Consider the following 20,306-nt stretch of genomic DNA (forward strand, 5'->3'; position numbering starts at 1 on the left):
AATGAAGGTCGGTGCCGGAGGTCTCAAATATATTCCTCATCCATTTCTGTTAAACATGCTGACATGTATAATAAAACACGTAGTTCAAACACCAGCAGACTGTCTGTAAATTCCCCAGTAATGAACAGATGCATAACCAGAGTTTTAATGAATAACTAGATAACGAACATGTTGTAGTTATGTAATTTTGTTGAAATTGGAGCAGTTTAGTATAAAGGCTTTCCCGTAGAGCAGGCTGACCTAAATGAGCATTGAAATTATTGCATATATGAAACCAGAGGCTTAAATGTCAGTGTTGGTTTTAATAGTTAGAGGCATTGTTTTTTTATTTTTTATTTTATTTTTTTGTTTTTTTTGAGGGGCTAAAGTTAGAGATGTCTCCAGAAGTACAGCATCCCCATTTCATCTGTTCACCCTTACTGCACATTTTCTTAGTGGCGTAACGGCTCCCTAAATTTTAAAATGTGTATATATAATGCATAAAGGGTAAAGTATCACTCTAGTCGTATAGGAGGGGAAAAACTCCTTAACTTGCATGTTCCACACCAGAAACTCAATGCAAAGAAAACGAATACAAAGTGATATTGGATGACAATCACACACAACATAACTTTTAAAAACCGAACAAACACTGACATTCACCACTTATAAATCATTGAGCTATCTATGCCATTCACTGCTTAAAACCTCAAATATTACATCACACGTGACATGTTAAATGACATCATTGATAACATCACTGATCTAATCCAGTGACTGTAGCAGTTTCTTTTGTGCTATTCATGCTGGAGGGTATTCGCAGAGTATTCGCAGAACAACATACTCAATTTTCTATTGCCTTTCTAGTGCTAATGGGTACAACCTTTCACAACATGAAGCACGTCTGTGAAAACACCCACATTTCATAGAGCTTATGCATTTTTTGTTTTTACTGTTAATCGGGTGTTTGAACCATACCGCCTGTTTAGAAATCAGTGTCATAATGTTATAAAAATAAACTTGTAATTGTGAGGAATTTATATGTATAAGTTACTTTTGTGAGTCGCCTCAGTAATGTCTCTGTGGACATTAATGTGATCATCATATTAAACCTTAAATTCCTTCAAAGGAGGATTTTGTCTTTTTCCTGAACGATATACCTGTTAAATTCCCTTTTGATTTTAAGTCTACAGATTTACATCCATGCATTGCTCAAAGATGAGGCATGCACAACCCTCTAAAGTTTGTTTAAAAAAAAAAAAAAAATCTTTCACATATTCCTAAATGGAACAGACTGTTGTAAACTGTTCGTTGGAACCCACCGGTGGGTTTGCAGATAGATGTTTGGAAAAAGTCCAGGAAATAAAGACAAATTGCTGCAGGATTGGTGTTTACTTTCTCTGACTGTAAAATGGTAAGTTTTTTTTTTTGTTTTTTTTTTAATTGAATTGACAATGTAGCTAAAGTACAGAGAATGAAAGGAAAAGCTGCAGTTTTTTGCAGCACTCAACAAAATGCAAATATGTAGATAAGCTGTACACATTCAGCAGTCAAGAAAGCAAAAATTAAACCCATTTTTGTAATTGTGCAGTTTGAAGGAAATTAAAGATTTTAAAGTGATAAAAAAAAAAAAAGTCCTGACACCTTAACTTGGTGATACACAAATGGTCAATATTCACAGAAACCAGATTTCAACACGTTATTGTGTGTGCTATATGGTTTTATCAGTAAAACTGACTGCAACATTAGTGGCCATTTCAATGGAAAATGTGTTGTCTGTAAATGTTACTATGCAGTGCTTTAGTCATTAAAAAAATCACCTCTGAAGTTCATTGAACGTAGATGGGTCACAAATGTTTGTTCTAAAGTGGCTTATGGTTCTAAAACTTTGGGGAACCACTTGTGTAAACCCTTAAAACAGCGCTTGTAATCATACTGCACTTGAACAATTGTAGTCCCCCATGCATTATACTTTCTGAAACGAAGTATGTTATATCAGAATTTTCATTTATCTCTCTAGACCATGTAAATCTCCAGTTCATATAGAAACTGTTGATAGCACAACACGGCAACTCTTTAACGTCCGCATGTGCACAGAAATACACAGATCAAGAATGTATCATAAGGATGAGCTTTAGTTTTTCTCACTTTTTGGTTTACACTTTACTAGTGAGTGAATTTTCCACCAAATAACATTTACCAGAGTGAATCAGACTTGTCTCCAGTAATACACTATTTGTGTGTGTATGTGTGTGTGTATGTATGTATGTATGTATATATATATATATATATATATATATATATATATAATGCATAAGGTACTCAAGTCCCAAAAAGGACAGTACACTGTGGCATAGCCTATACCTCAGGCCCCTAAACCACTATTTGGTTAGAGCACTTCAAAATTACAACCTTGCTGGACATCATCCTGCTGCTCCTCCCAGGAGACAACATGGTGAACCTTTCCTCATCCCCCATACGTCTGGTAGATTAATTGTACCTGTGCTTTATGGAAAATGGACATCACTACCAAGTCAAACATCCTTCCCTTTAAAATCGCAACAGCCCTGACATGTTTACAAAATGTTTACTTGTGGTGTCAGCAGAGCTGCACAGCAATGACATTTACATGTTTCTGTACTCGGACAATTGACTAATAATGAGCAGAAGTCCATTACTCAAGCAGCATTGTCTCTATTACATAGGTTAGGGTTTGCAGACAATGTCAGTTACACTTCAGCCCACAACAAACATAACCTTTTCTCTGAGTGTGATACAAATTGTCGCAGGCAAAGCCCAATCAAAAATAAGATTAATGCTATTTAAAGAGGCTGCTACCTCTTTTTCAGTCACTATGTCCCTTAACTGCAATCTGTTTGGGTTGATGACTTCAAGTATATGGATTCTACTGTCCACAGGCTTGCGCAGGCACCCACTACAAGACTGTCTAGTTAGGCAATGGTCATAAGTTGAGTCAATGTGAAGAACTAAGAGCCCAGGGTTTAGCAAAGTTTGAAGTGGTGGAAGAAAAAAATTGTTATTGGGCAGGCCATTTCTGGGCCCTCAACCACAGATGACCTTTGGCACAGACACCTCACTTTAGTGGGGTGCACATCTCAACCATATTACTCTTCACTGTGCCTGGATTCTGGAGCAGAGAACATTGTCACACCAGTTACTTAGGGCTTCAGTAACTGCTGTTTCTCAGAGTTCTTTACATGGGCATTTGAGGGAAAACTGTCTTAATCAAAAATGACAACATGACTGCCATACAGTTGGGGAGTCCTAACTCAGCTTTCCACCTTAATTCAGAGGTCCTGACTTTAGGCCATTTGCAGTAACATACAACTTGAAGTAGAGCATCTCCTTGAGGTTGACAGTGAGCACGATGCTTCAAGTAGGAGTGGGAGATGAATCTGCAAATACACCTGAGGTATTTTCAGAAATAGGACACACCCACAGTCTGTTTGCCAGAGTTGAAAACTCCGTGTACAAGCTTTAATTCCAGGATTGCTGTACCTGCAATCCAGGTGCAATGCAGTAAGTATGACTTGGTCAGGGATGTTTGCTTACACTTGTCCTCCACTGCCTCTGATTACATAATGTGGAAAACAAGGCAGACACTTATGACTTATCCTAGTCGCTCCAACATGAGCGACATCTCTGTGGTATTTGACGCTTCAGGAAATGTTTGTTCATCTGCACGAAATGCTGTTAGTCATAACAGACCTTTGTATTGCAGCCTCTGGGGGACCCTATTGGCACAATGTTAATCCCATAATAGTCTACCCATCCCCTCCAGATCTTGGTGTACTTTTGGGGGGCCGCCTGTAGCAGCAATAATGTGGCTTTTCCTTGCTCATACAGAGCCCAAGCACTCTTCTCCATTTCTCCACTGCAGGGGGCGTGGCATTCTTCTAGCATGATGGAGTTTATAGGGTGCATTTTTCTGTTAAACTGCCACTGCTCTGATTGCATTGCTTGTGACGTATGATTAATTAGTTCAAAGCTCGTAAGTGGTTGAATATGTCATCTTTTTCCGATATCCCTGTACTACGGAGTCTGTTCTTCAAAATCAGATGTTAGACAAAGCTTCTGGATGGTGCTTTAAGCATTTATCTTCCAACCAGGGATGTGGGGGCAGGCAAAGGCCTTTCCTTTCATGCCTCTGTGAGAATTTCAAGGCAGAAAACAGTTGGGCACAAGGTATATTTTGTGTGTGTGGGCAGCCACTTGAGCAAAAAGCCTACTAGATGCCAGGTAATTAAAAACAAATGAAAAATAGTGGGCTGGTGGCTACCAGCCAGTATGGGAATGGTTATGCCCCCAACTGAAAGGGGTAACAGTCTTTCAGCTCAAACCCTGCACACTAAAACATCTTATTCCACGGCAAGCAAGAGAACATTTTGATTATTTGGGGTTTTGGTTTTACGTTTGGGCTATGAGAGCTTGTCTAACTCAACATCGTCCCACTTGGAATGGTGGGACACTGCCATGTAGAAAAATCTGAGACCTAGACATCTGAAAAGTAAACATCTGGGTGAGTCCATAGTGGTGTACTTCACATGCATACTGCACGATTTTCGTACCCACAATGCCCTGCAAACCTTCAGCTTTGCTTGAAATCACACATTTTTCTCATTTTTGTGCTGGAACCTTCCGGAATCTGCAGGAATCCAAAAAATTCCTACCATCCAGAATTGTTGCATCTTTACCAATAAAAATTCTGCCCCACTTGTCCGCCTAAACTTGTGTTTTTTTTTTTCTTGTTTTTTTTTTTTTTCAAACTGCTCTTGCACCCGTTTTGGTTGGTTTCCCTAGGAGCCGGCTGAGCTAGAGGCAAAAATCCACAGATAGGCATTTTCCAAAAATCATGTCCGATCTCAATGTAAAAATTTGATGTGTCCATATTGCGTTTTCCTGTCGTGCGCATTATGCCTACCCACACAAGTGAGGTACCATTTTTATCAGGCGACTTGGGGCAACGCAGAATAGCAGAACAAGTGTTATTGCCCCTTGACTTTGTCTCTCTACATTTTTTCCTTCCAAATTTAAGACAGTGTATAAAAGTCTTCTATTTAAGAAATGCCCTGTTATTCACATGCTAGTATGGAGACCCAGAAATTCCACTTTGGGCTGGAACTGGGCTCACACTTAGACCGCTTTGTCTTGGGATAGGCCCCAAAATGTCAGCACTGGGCCTTGCACATGTAACCAGTCAGCGTGTAGGGCCTGGGGTGGCCACCAGGACTTGTCCCTGCAGAAACCATTTCCATCAGTTGGAGCCAGTGCAATAAAATTAAGTAGATGGAAATCTGTAGAAACGCGCTCCAGTTCTTCCCTCCTACTCATAAGAGATCCCGGAGTGTGACCAGAGGATTGCCTCGCCGAATGGCAACTTTTCAAGTTTACTCTGAAAGTTGCGGTAAAGAGCATGTTTACTGTGCAAACACCATTTACTGTGGCAATCGTGAGTCTTTCGGCCACCTCAAGCTATCTTATTATTTTGGAAGTTACTAATTCTAAAATAAATACTAGGGTGTTAGGACTGGAAGCAAGCTGCGGTGATCCTTGCCCTCGGGTTGTGTAACATGTATGGGTATGTGCACTCGTCTTCACCTGTTTAAACTTGGATGTAAATTATATTGAGTGATCGAGTAACACTCCCTACCCTCGCTCTAAATGAATTACCTGATTTGAAGATAATTTGATGAACGATTTGCCCATTGAAAAGCCGATTTACACAGTAAACTGCTGAAGCCATACAGTAGTTTTATTTTTTTTGTTTTTCAAAAGGGGCAACTGTGTCTAGGTGGGTCAGATGAACTTTAACCCAGTGTTACATCCAATTTTATCCCAACAGCACAAAGTGATTTCCTTTATTCCAAATTCTTGTCCTATGCTATTTTAATCGTTTTTGGCTTAAGTAGCAATTCTTACTTTTTATTTGTTTTTTTTAATATTGCCATTAACGATCAAAGTAATGTACTCCTTTTTACATAGTTAAACTCAATTATTCTATTGATGCTGTTAACTAGGACTGGATTCTAGAAGCCTCCTTTACTGTAGAAGGCTTAAGCCTGAAGAGATTTACAAATTAAGATTCTACCATCAAAGACCTTCAGTACATCAACACAGAAAGGGTTTCTTTCTGTGACACGCTTTTAGCTCAATGGGTTGAGCTAACTGCAAAAAAGTGTACAGCACTTGTTCTCTTCCTGAGAGTACCGCACTTGTTGTTTACAGCGTTATGGGACACAGTACACTTGTTGCCATTGCAGGAAGCTCGCCTGGTGTATGGCGAGCAGCTATAGTGTTATCACACTATACCAGGTATCCCTGATTAGTGAAGTGTAGTCAGTGTCTAGGAAACCAGGCTCTATAAAGGTAGCTGTGGATGAGCATCCAAGGCTTATCTAGGAGACATGCAATACCACTTAGTCACACAGCACCTTACACACATGAAAGAACCAAAGTGTTGCAAAAAATAAAAGTACCTAATTTTAGTGATACAAATAATAAGACACTGTATGGGCAATACTCCTATTAGCAGGTGAGTAAACAGACTATTATATACACCTTAGTAATCAGGAACGGGCAAAGAAAGTAATAAACAGTGCAATAACAGTAGACAATAGTGACCCTAGGGGGAGCCCAAACCATATACTGAAATAATAGAATGCAAATGATGCACCCCTACATAGGTCGGTGGAATCTGTAGAGGGGAGCTGGAGGAACTAGGCACCCCCTAAAGGTTAGTACCAGAGTGCGCCCCCGCAACCAAACCCACAAAAACTTTGTAAAAGGACTGTAGGACTGTGCAAGACTGCAAGAAACAGAAGATGATCCAGACAGAAGATCTGCAAATGAAGGGGACCAAGTCCAGTTCCAGTTGGAGTGTCCGGTTGGGGGCAGAAGCCACTACACACCCTTCTGGAGGTGCAGGACCAGGTCGACTGTGGAGACCAGGGGTCGTCTATGCAGCACAGAGGAAGAGTTCTAGAAGTGATGCAGTCAATAACCTACGTCAGAAGAAGAGTTGCAGTCCGTCAGTGATGTGGAAAAAACACTAAAGTCTTGGCAAAGGCAAGATTTGCAGAAGTTGCAGAGCTGCTGGAGACCAGGAAGGCCCGAGAGGACTAACCCTAGGAGGGGAGTCCAGGCGACCCCCAGCAGTTAAGGGAGAGAGGTCATGGATGCAGTCCCCACAGGCAACTCGCAGGCACAGGTGTCGCAGTGAGGCCCATTCAGCACACCTGGAAAAGAGTCCCATGTCGCTGGAGCAGCAGGCATGAGACCACGTGTTGCAGGTAAGTGTGGGAGGCTTGATACTACATGGAGTCTGAAGATCCCTTGGAAGAAGAGTCCACAAGCCTTGGTAGTTGCAAGAGTTGCATTGCACAGGGGTACCATCCTGCAAGTAGAGGCAAAGCCTCACCACCTCCAAAGTTGGACAGATGGTAGAGGGGAACAAGGGGACCACTCAAGACCACCACCTGTGTTGCAGGATCTGCACAGTTACAATAGGTTCCATGCAGTTGGTTGTCGTTGCAGTTGGTCCCTGCGAATGCAGAGGAGTGACTCCTTCACTTTAAGGGAGATTGCTTCTTGGTACAGACTGAAGACTTGCTGCCCCGAGAGAATGCACAGCTGAGGAAATGTTGCAGTTGCTGGAAGGAGCCAGAGAAACAATGTTGCAGAGGAGGGAAATGTATGTTCCAATGAAGTCCAGCTGTGGTTCCAGTGGCCAGAAGTCGTAAGTAAACATTGCAGAGGAGTCCTGCTGGAATCTTGCACGTCAAATCTGAGGATCCACCCAAGAGGTAGACCCTATATAGCCCTAAAAGGAGGATTGGTCACCTAGCAGGGAGACTACCTATCCGGAGGGGCTGTGACATCACCTGCCTGACCTGGCCTCTCAGATGCTCCCAGAGACTTTTGCCCACCTTGGATTCAAGATGGCAGAATCAAGTGGCCACTTGGAGCTCTGGACACCACTCCTGGGATGGTGATGGATAGGGGAGTGGTAACTCCCCTTTCCATTGTCCAGTTTTGGGACAGAGCAGAGACTGGAGGTCCCTGAACCAGTGCAGACTGGTTTATGCAAGGAGAGCACTAAATGTGTCCTTCAAAGCATACCAGTGGCTTTGCGAGACTACCCCTCCCAAGCCATGTAACACCTATTTCCAAAGGGAGAGGGTGTTTCCTCCCTCTCCCAGAGGAAATCCTTTGTTCTGCCTTCTTGGGCTTGATCTGTTTAAGCAGCAAGGGAGCAGAAACCAGTCTGTAGCATGGCAGCAGCGCAGGCTGCCTGGGGAAAAACCCTGCAAACTGGTAGGAGCAAAGCTGGGGGTCCTCTAAGGAGCCCCCAGAGTGTATGTAATCATACAACCAATTATGGCAGCAGTATTGGGGTATGATTCAGACATGTTTGATACCAAACATGCCTAGGTTTGGAGTTAGCTTAATGTAGCTGGACATAGGTAGAGGACTATATCCAGTACAATGCTAAAAATGGCTTCACCGCACTCACGAAGTCCAGGAAAATGGAGCTGGAGTTTGTGGGTGCACCACCGCTCATGCAGGGGTGCCCTCACACAGGTACTTGCACCCTGCTCTCTTGGCTAGGTGGGCCTGCCATAGGGGTGACCTCCAGTGACCCGGAGCACAGACTTGTAGTAGTGAAAAGGTGCATGCATCTTTGCATGCAGGCTGCAATGGCAGGCCGGCATACACCTTTTTCATGGGCTCCCATGGGTGGCATAAAGCATGCTGCAGCCCATGGGGAACCCTGGGTACCCCTGTGCCCAGGGTATCTAGGTACCATATACTAGAGACTTATATGGGAGCTCCAGTATGCCAATTGTGGGGTGTAAAGTTAGGGAGAGAGCAGTCACTGGGGTCTTGGTTGGCAGGATCCCAGTGAACACAGTCAAAACATACTGACAGCAGGCAAAAAGCGGGGGTAACCATGCCAAAAAGAGGGTACTGTCCTACAGACCACATTGTATAACCACATCCAAAAGTGTGGCCGCTCAAGCCACACGTCCTACAAATGCCGTAAGCCACACAAGTCACATATTGGCCTTGCCAGTGCTTCTTGTGTATTTTGTTTTTTGTTTTGTATGTTGTTGGCTGATGTCATTCATCATGTTGTCGAGTGCAGTGTATATTTATAGTAAAGTACGATTTATTTTGTAGAGAACTGGTTCTGCAAACTCAGTTGGTAGCCAGCGTACTCAAACTAAGAAATCCCACCCTGAAAATGAATTGGCAGGTTGGTCCTTCCTGGTCTGAAACCTAGTTATTCGATTTTGAGTGCACATACTTAAATTTTCTAAACTAGTAATTTGGTTGGTGGAAACAAGTGTCCTTTTACAACAAACCATAATCCAGGATTCTTGTAAACCAGGTACTACCTTTGTGAATGTTGGTTTTGCAGGGCTGCTTGGTAGCCTACACAGAATACTATTCTCTTGAGGCAGTGCCACACCACAACTGAACAATCAGGATTTAAGGCTGCAAAGATGTAGAGTCCTTCTGAGGCTGCCTCTAAAATAGAGGAAGATATGTGCACTGGAGAGACTTCTGCTGAGGGGAAAAAGGCTTTGGGAATTTTTCATATTTGAGTGTTATGTTTAGGAGTGTAGTGTTTGTGGGATGCAGGTGGCTGGATGGGTGTTGGGTCTAGTGTGCAGCCTTTTACAGTTTCTTTATAACAGGAAATAATGTTGCACTCCCGCTTATCCTCTAGCATGCGCTTATATGTTGTGTCGGCAGTGTCACTGGTTTAACTCCTTTTCAGGTGGGTTTGTGGTTCTTAACACTGGGTGAGAAGCATCATAGTGTTTTGAATGTTCTTCTGATAGGTGAATGGGCTAATTATTTGCTCAATTAATTGGCATGCCACTTGTCCGGTATGGGTGTAGTAAGCTGGCCATCATAAGTACTGTTGGATGCTTTAATAGCCTGTTAGGTTGTAGATTCAGACTGTCGGATTTATTTTAAAAACCTTTTTCTTAATGTGTTCTGTTGAAGTCTATTATGTGATGTTTTATGAGCACAGTAATAATTATATAGCTTATCTGTGCAGTCTTGGATATTATGCATGTGAAACATTTTATTTTTGATTGTAGGTAGGGATGTGCTGGTTTGTGGAGATCTTGTGGTGGTGGGAGGGGAGAGGACTACAAGCCCCAGGCTGCCCCCTTTTTTTGTTTTCAGGTTAAACCTTGGAGAAAGTTTAGTGACTGGAGCTTAACTGTTTGACAGGGTCTCCTTTTTACATGGCATTAGTAAACATGGGTAGGCGTAAGATATCATCAGTTGTGCCCACTTCCAATTTCACACTGGATGGTTACCTGCAAAGAGCAGTGTGTGCTCTCAGTAAGTAGATCGATTTGGCTGAGAGAAGACTGTCCTTGTTATCTATCAAATAGTCCGAGCTCAGGCTCCTGTTTTAGCCCCTAGTTCATTGCAGGATTTGGGCAATGAGGAGGAGGGCGCACAGCAACCCACGCAGGCATCATCCTGATATGCTACATATGCTCCAAATGTTAATTATAAACTTCCACTAACGGTCTGACCCTCAGATAATAGCAGGGGGGGGGGATTAACACCTATAGTGAACCCCAAACTTACTATTACGAAAAGGAAGAGTGGAGACTGACAAGATCTAAAAAGCAGAAAAACGCTGCCCATAAGATTGACCTAAATCCTAGTAGGGAGGAGGCCTCCGGGGCTTGTCAGTCCACAGATGTGGCCAGTGAGGGTTTGCTGTCTGTGCAGGAGGCCCTCCTATTGAACTTTAGGAAGATGATGATTGACGCTATGCAGCAAATACTGGTGTGCCTAGAACAGATTGAGACCAAAATAGATCGATTGTTTCAAAAAGAAACCCTTGGTCTGATCTTTGTGTTAGCGGGTCAGGCCCTCCCAAGTACTATTGTTGACAATCCGAGGGGCCGGGCTAATGCAGTCCCCTTGTTTGTTGATTCCACTGTTACTGCAGTTCCTGTTAGCGTTACATTTTCAACTAATAGCCCTGGTAAGGGGACTTGGTCTTGCTCTATGCAGCGCAAAGAAGTAAACCATTTATCTAAATGTAAATCTTCAAAGTATAACCCCCACAGCCTTTCCCCCAGGTTAAGGGGGCTTCTGTTTATTTGCAGTTAATCCCCTGAGTGCACTCCGTATACAGTGGTGTTAACCGGGGTCCTGCTCTGGCTGTTGATTTACACGAATACGCTCAAAGCCTGATGAATAAAGCAGCGGACTGGTGTAAGAAAAATGCTAAATGTAACCATATAATAAGCAACTATATCTTTATGGCCAGTAGAGTAAGCTGGGTGGGCCCTACTTTAAAGTCTATTGAATGGGACTGTATTGTGTTAAATTTTAAGAATCCCAATTGGGTTCATTCCTTGTTCTCTGTTAATTCATATAGACAGAACACAAAGTAGGATAATGGTTGGACCACTGAGTTTCTTTTACCTACCCCCTTCAGATCTATTCCGGAAGGCTGAGTATAATGGGTCACGCAAGTACAATAGGTTGCTTAGCCGGTTAGATTTTGTAGATCCAGGTGTTAACTATAACTGTTATGAAACCCTCTCAGACCTACTGGATATTGATTGATGTTTGACTTTCAGTGCCCAGTGATCTAGGTGTTGTGACCAAATCAATAGATTGCCACCAAGGCTAGTGACCCCCCATCCTTGCCCTGGCAAGTTGCCTGTAGGGACTCATTCTGACAAAAATAGTTTCGGAAATATGTTGGGTCTGCAGTTTTTATCCTGGAATGTGGCTGGGGTAAGAGAAACTCAATGAGGACTGGCTGAAATAGGTAGCTAACTATGATGTTATATCCTGTCAGGAAACATGGGCTCTTAATCCTATTTTGTTGAATGGGTATAGGTCTTATTGCTCACCCACCACCCCCCTCGTCGTCAGGGTGGAAAGGGGGTTTAGCAATTTTTCTTCCTTGTGACTTAGATAACCCCATAGTTACTGTGGTGGGGTCTACTCACAATTTTCAAATTGTGTATTTGCAAATAGCCAAAACCTTATCTGATTTTAGTAAATTATTATACCCAATTCTCATCTTAAACTGCAGAGATTGTTGAGGATTTAGAGAAGCTCACTGCCTTCTGCGGTATACAAAGTTTTTTTTTGTTGTTTTTTTGTTATGACCATTTCTGTAATTTGGACAAGCAATTTTAAAATTGTGAAATGTCAAATCAATGGAAAAGCGTCTGTGGGTTTTCTAACCTACATGAGAATCTTAGTCGTCACTTTTTACATTCTACATATGGCGAAACTATAAATAGATTAATCCTGTCTTATAGCCTGGTTGACACTTCAGATGTAATCGCTAATAACCGTCTGCCCACTTTTACAGGGAGCGGTGAGGGCAGTACGATCGACTGTTTTGATATCTGCTAATTTGGCATACAACTTGAGTTACTTCAAAGTTCATCAGCTGCCATTTAGTGATCATAGCCCTATCCATATTGTCCTGACTGGTAATTATTCTGTAATACCAGCAAGATATACTTGTACCCCCATTACTCATACAAACAGTAAAGGGGCTTGTCTAAAATGGAATAACGTCAACCCAGATAATTTTTTTTTATAATTTAATTACAAAATGGAACCTTACTTTCTCTGCTGCCTGTCATTGGGTAGACCCTCAGAAGATATCCTTATGAGTTTTTGTAATATCAGTGGCGAGGTAGCAAACCAATTAACTTCCAAAAAGCAGATAAAAGAGCAACCAATGAAACCTTGCTTTAATAAGGAGTGTACTAAGGTCCTCGGAGTTTTAAAAAAAAAAACTACTGCGCACGTACCATGCAATCCGGAAGTCATAACTGGCTCTAGAACGGCCTATAAACAAGATGGTTTTTAAAGTGGAAGTGGGAGCTGAGGACCAAGGCCTGGGTAGATTTGGATAGAGCAGCCAAACAAAGATAGCAAACCTTTCTGGGAGACTGTTAATCACCCGTTTTTTCCTCTGGAATAGTTACGTTAACAGCCGGGACTAGACTGACCATGTCTCCAATATTTTTAAATCTGGGGAAGTTTTTTTTCTACCCAAAGAAGTTGCAGCCTTTCTGCCCACTTTAGATGGGGAGGAATGGTTAGCTGATATTATTAACCAAGCCTCTGTAATAAACACAATGCTGAGTGCTGCCAGTAGCAACGCTCCTGAACCTGATGGGGTCCCAATTGATTTGTACAAACATAACATTGAGCTATGGGCTCCGTTATTGACTCATGTCCTGAGGGCAACCAGTAAAGGCAACCTAAGGGATTCATGGAAAGAGGCCATTGTCTCGATTTGAAAAAAACGGAGTTCGCCTGCCTGTTATCGTGTAATCTCTCTATTAGATTCCACAGTAAAGATTCTTGGCCGGGCAATCCTTAGAAACCTAGGCAGAAGCCACTACTTTTTTTTTTTTTCTCCACTACAATATGGTTTCAGAGCCAGTTTAGGGACAGAGCAGACACTAAATGTAAATCTTATGTGGGGTAAGTATGTGAAAGCCAGGAGAGGTGCCCGTCACATGGCATTCATGGACCTCTCCTGTGCTTTTTGACTTACTGAACTGCACAATTTTATTGGATCTAATGGATCAGGCCAGTATTGACCCCGCATTGGTGGACCTGGTGCACAGAATGCATACAGATTCAACTACCAAGGTGTGTTACATGCTTTCTGGGGAAATGCACAAGCCCAATTAGGGTGTCTAGAGGGGTAAGAGAAGGTTGTATCCTTGCCCCATTTTTATTTTTGCTGCATATCTAGGCACGTCCTTAGATTCATATAGTTTGTACATCCTACATCTTTGCTCACAATCTGTCCCGGTCCTCCTTTACACAGACGATGCTGTCCTTTTAGCACTAACTGAACATGGTTTCCAAAATCTGTTGAATGGATTTTATAATTTTATGACCAAATTAAAGCACAGGGTTAACTTCCAGAAATCATTTTTACTAACCATTGGTCCTTAAACCACAAAAACAAGGGCTTTCCAGATCGGTGGAACCCAGCTGATAAAGGTACCCTTTTTTTTTTTTTTTCTCTATTTGGGTATCCTGTTTGATGCCTCCTGGTTTTGGGAGAGGATGATCGGCCAAAGAGCACTTAAAATAGATTTGCTAATAGGCTTGGTCGCGATCCTTTAGGGAATTAATCCAGTTGTATAAAAGCAAATGTATCTCTCTTGGGACCTATGGTGCAGGTGTGTGGGGTTGCTCTTTCATGGCGACTTCAAGTCGTAGAAAATAATTTTTTATTGAGGTATTTGCAATCTGCTGCCTTGCTGGAAACCTATGTTGTGAGCTTTTAGATCAGCCATAAAATTACGGTCTATGGTAATGATATGTGAATTGTAAGTTTTTTTTATTTTTTGTTTTTTTTTAACATGTATGTGCTATCGTCCAATTAAATGTGTACTACACTTATGTAGATGGAACCGGAATGTCTGATTGAGAATGGATTTTCCCAAATGTGTGCTTTTAATGTTTTTTATTACTTTGATTTTAAAAAAAAAAAAATTTTTTTACTTACATGTGCCATCGTCCAACTCCATCCACATTGCACCTTATGTTGATGGAATTGGAATGTTTTTATTGTGATTTGATTTCGCAAAAAAATTTTTGTTTTTGTTTTTTAATGATCAGTCTTGAGGTAACATATTGGGAAGGCTTTTTGCTATTTTGCACAATCGTATCGAGGAAATGGCTGTAATAGTTTAGCTACTATTTTGCACACTTTTGTTTGTAATGTTTTTTTTTTTATTCTACTTTTATGGTCTAAATTTAGATCTAATATCGATATTTTGATGATTGCAGGTGCATGCTGCTGTTTGATGCTTTCAAAGCACTTGTAATTTTATTTTATTTTTTCCCCCCAAAGGCAAATGGACGTTTTCACCTGGAAAGCGTTAACATCACACTAATTGACCAGCCTTTTGGTGAGTATTGGAGTGCATGGGGGTTTGTATTTTATTTTTAGCTAACTTAGAATGATTTCTAGGTTCGACCTTAAACAGCTCTTACCTTGCGACCTACAGTGGGGCTGTGCAACTTAAATACTGGAAATAAATGCATTCCCACTCCTTGCAAATAACTTCCTTTGACTGACTAGGCTACAACCACTTCTTTCTTCAGAAAGTACCCATTAGTTACTTGATGCTTGTAACAAGCTGCTACTTTTTTGTCCTTTCTCCGTTGCCACACCCACACTCTTCTACCATGCACTGTACAGGAATTGTTTGTAGTCCACCAAATCGAACAATCCCAGTCAAGACTTTATTTGTGGGAATTATTCTGACCCCAGGGTCTGAATTGCAGGTTTTGTCCGACTAGCACCAAATGTTAGTTATGCTTTTTTCTGTTTATTTTACTTTTTGTCAATCGCAGATCTAGGGACTTCACAGCCAGATTCATGTGTTCCAAGTGATTTCCTACTCTTCATTTTCATCCTGTCGAGCTCCAATGAGGCCGTTAACTATTTTCTTTTTTTCTTCTAATTTCTAACAGTCTTGTTTGCCAACAATAATCTGAGTTATTGGGATGCTGCATTGGGGAGTTCCTACATGTGTCTGAAGCAGCAAACGCTTGACGTTGGTACAAATGTTTCCGTAAATGTGTTTGATGTAAGGGTCCAGCCATTTCAAGTGCTGAATGGAAAATTCTCAACGGGTAAGTGGGTTTAAAAACAATTCACAGATAAATGCTTGTTCATTTTTTATATATTTTTGAATGAGTACCTTTTATCAAATGTCATGTTGGCATGCTTTCAAGACATGTGTACAGGGGTGGCTGAAAATAACATCTTCAAATTCTGCCTCTTGTGCAATAGTCTCTGTTGCTGGAAAGGCAGGTATGGCATCTGCTTTGTTTGTCCATGGACCTCAAGAATCCCAGTGAGCATGCCAGGTGCCTGAGTATTATAAGGGTATTATCTTGAAGAAGAAAGTATGAGATTGGGCTCAATGTACGTCAAAAAGGGAGTTTGCTCAGAACCCTGCCCCTCTCTGGGAGATTTTAAGGAAGAATATGTTGAAGCTGGTAGGAATAAACAAAACTAAGAATGCCGACCTGAGAAGTTTCCGATCTGACAGAGAATTCTAGCTGCAGATTCCTTACCTTAGAATTCCCTGGTGTCCGCTTCGAATCCAACATTTTTCTGCTGAGCAGTAGCCTGCGCATGCTGTTGGGTGGCGTTATTCGTATCTGTGTGTCTGGCTCCGCGTGGCATCGTTTGAGCTGTCTGACGTCACGGTTCTCTATATAGACTCCACCTCGGTGCGCCCACATCAGTTCTTTCCTTCTGCACTGGTTAAGTGCAAATCCGGAAAGCTACCCTTTTCTATGACGGATGTCTAGGTTTTTAGTCTTGATTGTTTGAAGCATGTCTTCTAGAAAGACTGGTTTCAAACCGTGTGGTGCATGTCATCGCACCATGTCGGTCACAGAGCCACACAGTCTCTGGTATTTGAATAAGGATCACTTCTTGACTTTGTGTTCAGACTGTCGGGCAATGGCTCTGAAGGCCTTGAGGGAGCCATGCAGGACTGACCTCCTCAGAGTCGTGCTCACTGAAGGATCCCTCAAACTTCTTGCGGCCCAACAGCCGTCCTCAAACTTCTTGCGGCTCGACAGCTGTCTTCGATTGGCGTGACTCCGAGGAGGTCACAGTCCTGCAGTAGGAGGTGGTCGCGGAAAGTCCTTCCTTGCATTTGAGGTCATCCAATCACCTCAGGTAAGAGGCACAAGAAGTCCAAGCGGACTTCGACTTTGCCAAGCCAGTCGGCTGATGAGGTGTGTCGGGGACATCTACGTTCCGAGTGCCGTTCCACGAGCTGTCGCCAGGGCAGACACCACATGTCTTCCCCATTTTCAGGGGACCAGAGCGACCCCCGCTCAAACAAATTTTGAGTCCATGAGCCTTTTTTTTTTTATAGCTATCTGCACCCTCTGGTGGGTCTTCAGCAGGGGCCCCATCGGGTTCGACATCTGCAGCTTCGGCCTTTGTGCCGTTGGGGGACCCCCGGGATCCGATAGTGGATCCGGACCAGTGCTGGTCCCACAGTCTACCTCCTCCGTGTCACAGCAATGCTTCCTCCACCACCGGCGCCCACGAGTGGTAGCCCCAACCTCCTTCTGGATGAGCCGGAGCGACGTCGTACGACGCCGCCTCACAGTGCCATTTAAGCCCAGATAATTGCCTTAGCCTTATTCTGAACAGCCAGGCACAGGAGAGGAGTGGGAGGGGTCTGAGGACCCTTAAGAGTACAACCTGGAGCGAAAACAGGACTGGTATGAGGATCTAAGGGAGGCCAGTGGACTAGACAGGTCTCCAGATACTGGTATGCTGTCCTCCTAATGTAGCTACAGAGGTGGGAGCTTCTTATGCAATGGTGGTGCGTATGGCAGCTGAGGTCTTGGACCTAGACGTGCCCATGGTGCCAGTCAGGACAAATCTCCTGACAGGTGCTTCAGCCGGGGGGGTGACTACATCAGAGCCGATGTGGCCCTTCAATGAGACCCTAACAGACATCTTTCTGGGAACATGGTCCAAACCCAGCACAGGGGCTCCTGTGAATAGAATAGTCGGCCGCTGCCATAGAACTGCTCCAAGCAACCCTAGTCTCCTTACCGAACACCCCACCCCGGAGAGCTTGGTGGTCCAGGCTGTTGGGACTCATGGCTTCCTGCATCCTATTGGTCAAGCATGCCAGATGGCATATGAGGGCTCAGCAGTGGGACCTGAAGTTCCAATGAGCACAGCATCAGGCAAATCTTACCTAAGTGGTTCAGATATCGAAGGGGACTGCAAAGGATCTGCACTGGTGGTTAGTGAACTGTGATTGGGTCAAAGGCAGACTCCTCTCCCTTCTCCAACCAGATCTCGCAGTAGTGACAGATGCATCACTTCTGGGATGAGGCGGCCATCTGGGAGAGGTGGAGATCAGGGGTCTCCGGTCTCCGACAGAAACCGGCCTCCATATCAACTTGTTGGAGCTATGGGCGATCCGACTAGCATTAAAGGCATTTCTTCCTGTTGTGAAAGGGAAGGTAGTGCAGGTGTTCATGAACAACACCACCACAATGTGGTACTGCAACAAGCAGGGTGGTGTGGTGTTGTGGACCCTTTGTCAAGAGGCTCTGCGTCTCTGCACATGGTTGGAACAGCAGGGCATAACCCTGGTGGTTCAACACCTAGCAGGTTCTCTGAATGCCAGGGCTGACAAACTTAGCTGACGATGCTCACAAATGGTATCTCCATCCTGAGGTGGCGCAAGGACTCTGGGCAGTGGGGAGAGCCTTGGTTAGATCTGTTCGCCTCTGTAGAGAATGCGCAATGTCAGCAGTTTTGCACGTTGGAGTTTCCAAGGAGGCTATTGCTAAGCGACGCTTTTCGTCACAAGTGGAGTTCAGGCCTCCTGTAAGCCATTCCGTCCATACCACTTCTGCCCAGAGTTCCTAAAATCAAGAACGACTGGGCCCCAGTAATGCTAGTGGCGCCGGATTGGGCACGGAGAGTCTGGTATCCAGAGCTTCTCAAAATGAGCATCAGTTCTACAATCAGGTTTCCTCTTCGGGAGGATCTTCTGTCACAGGGGAAGGTTCTTCACCCAAACCTGTCAACCTTGCGGTTTCACGCGTAGAGGTTGAGCGGCGACAGTTGATGGTTTATGACCTCCCTTCCGAAGTTTGTGATGTCATTCTGGCAGCCAGGCATCCCTCTACTAAGTTGATTTATGCCTGCCGGTGGAAACGTTTTGTTTCATATTGCACAGAGAAGTCTATTGATCCTCTTTATTCTCTATCTAATATCCTTTTTTTTTTATTTTTTTATTCGATCTCTCGCCTGACCCCTCCAAGGGATATATTGCTGCCTTATTGGCTTTTCTACACTTGCCCTACCAACAATCTTTGTTCTGGTCTCCCATCTTACAACATTTTTTAAAAGGGCTTGTGCATATGTTTGCACTTGTGCCATTTGTCATGCCCCAGTGGGATATTAATCCTGTTCTATTACTTTGCTAATGTGTGCTCCTTTTGAGCCTTTACATAACTGTCCTCTCCAGCTGTTCACTATCAAAACAGCCTTTGTGGTGGCAATTACATCTGCCAGGAGAGTGAGTGAGCTGCAGGCTTTATCATGGAAACTGCTGTATTTCATGATCTATCCTGATAAAATAGTCCTCAGAACTCATGCCTCTTTCCTTCCCAAGGTGGTGACCCCTGTCCATCTGGGTCAAAATATCCCCCTGCCCACCTTCTTTACACCACTGCATCCCTCTAAGGAAGACGAGCGTCTCCATTGGCCGGACCCAAAAAGTGTTCTTGTTCTACCTTGACCGCACAAAAGAGTTCTGGGTGGACGTCCAACTCTGTGGGATACGCTGGTGCACAGAAGGGTCGGGAAATACAGAAACAGTCCATTTCGCGCTGGGTCGTTATCAGTTTCAAGATTTGCTCTGCTTTGGCCAAGAAGCAGCCTCCAGAGGGCTTGAAGGCTTCCTCTACCAGAGGAAAAGCTGCTACCACTGCATTAGCTCGTGGCATGCTTGTACTTGACATCTGCCAAGCAGCAACGTGGGCTTCCTTGCACACGTTTGCGAGACCCTACTGCCTTGATAGCCAGGTGAGGAGAGGGGCATTTTGTCCACTCGGTCCTGCAGGACTTCCTGGTGTGAAATATACCCTCCAGACCCACCGCAAGGAGTTATAGCTTGGGTATCTATTCTAAGGTAGGGAATCTGCAGCTAGAAGTCTATCAGATGACCAGGTTACTTACCTCCTGTAAATTATCTGGTAGAGAGACTATCTAGCTGCAGATTCCTAAAAAAAAAAAAAAAAAAAGTGTGTATATATGTGTGTATATATATATATAATATATATGTGTGTGTATGTATATATATATATATATATATATATATATATATATATATATATATATATATATATATATAAAAAAAAAATAAAGGCATGGCTTTTTTCTTCAAACCATCAAGAGTAAAATAAAAATTTAAAAAAAAAAAAAAAAATTGTTGGTTCTCTATGACTCTGCGCTTCTGGTCTGGAAAAAACTGACATATGCGCGCCGAGGTGGCGCAGAAAAATTCCGGATTAGAAGCTGACGGCAGGGAAATCTAAGGTAAGGAATCTGCAGCTAGATAGTCTCGACCAGATAATTCAATGTTCTTTAGGATTGTTCATTCGTGGACTACATCAAGGACACCATTGTCACTCCTACATTATTGGGCTTGCAATGGTAATTCACTTGACCCTTGACAGGTATTGCA

General features: G+C 43.2%; 1 protein-coding gene across 2 annotated transcripts in view; it reads left to right on the forward strand.

Annotated features, from left to right (window-relative positions):
- The window catches only part of LAMP2 (lysosomal associated membrane protein 2), a 255,206-nt gene that overhangs the window by 158,032 nt on the left and 76,868 nt on the right, over window positions 1–20,306 (forward strand). For both annotated transcript variants that reach the window (XM_069212088.1, XM_069212096.1), the window contains exons 7-8: window positions 14,903–14,960; window positions 15,529–15,690. In XM_069212088.1, coding sequence (XP_069068189.1) covers window positions 14,903–14,960; window positions 15,529–15,690 — 220 coding nt within the window. The remainder of the gene's footprint in view (window positions 1–14,902; window positions 14,961–15,528; window positions 15,691–20,306) is intronic.

The sequence above is a fragment of the Pleurodeles waltl genome, chromosome 2_1 (assembly GCF_031143425.1).
Source record: "Pleurodeles waltl isolate 20211129_DDA chromosome 2_1, aPleWal1.hap1.20221129, whole genome shotgun sequence".
Lineage (NCBI taxonomy): Eukaryota > Metazoa > Chordata > Amphibia > Caudata > Salamandridae > Pleurodeles > Pleurodeles waltl.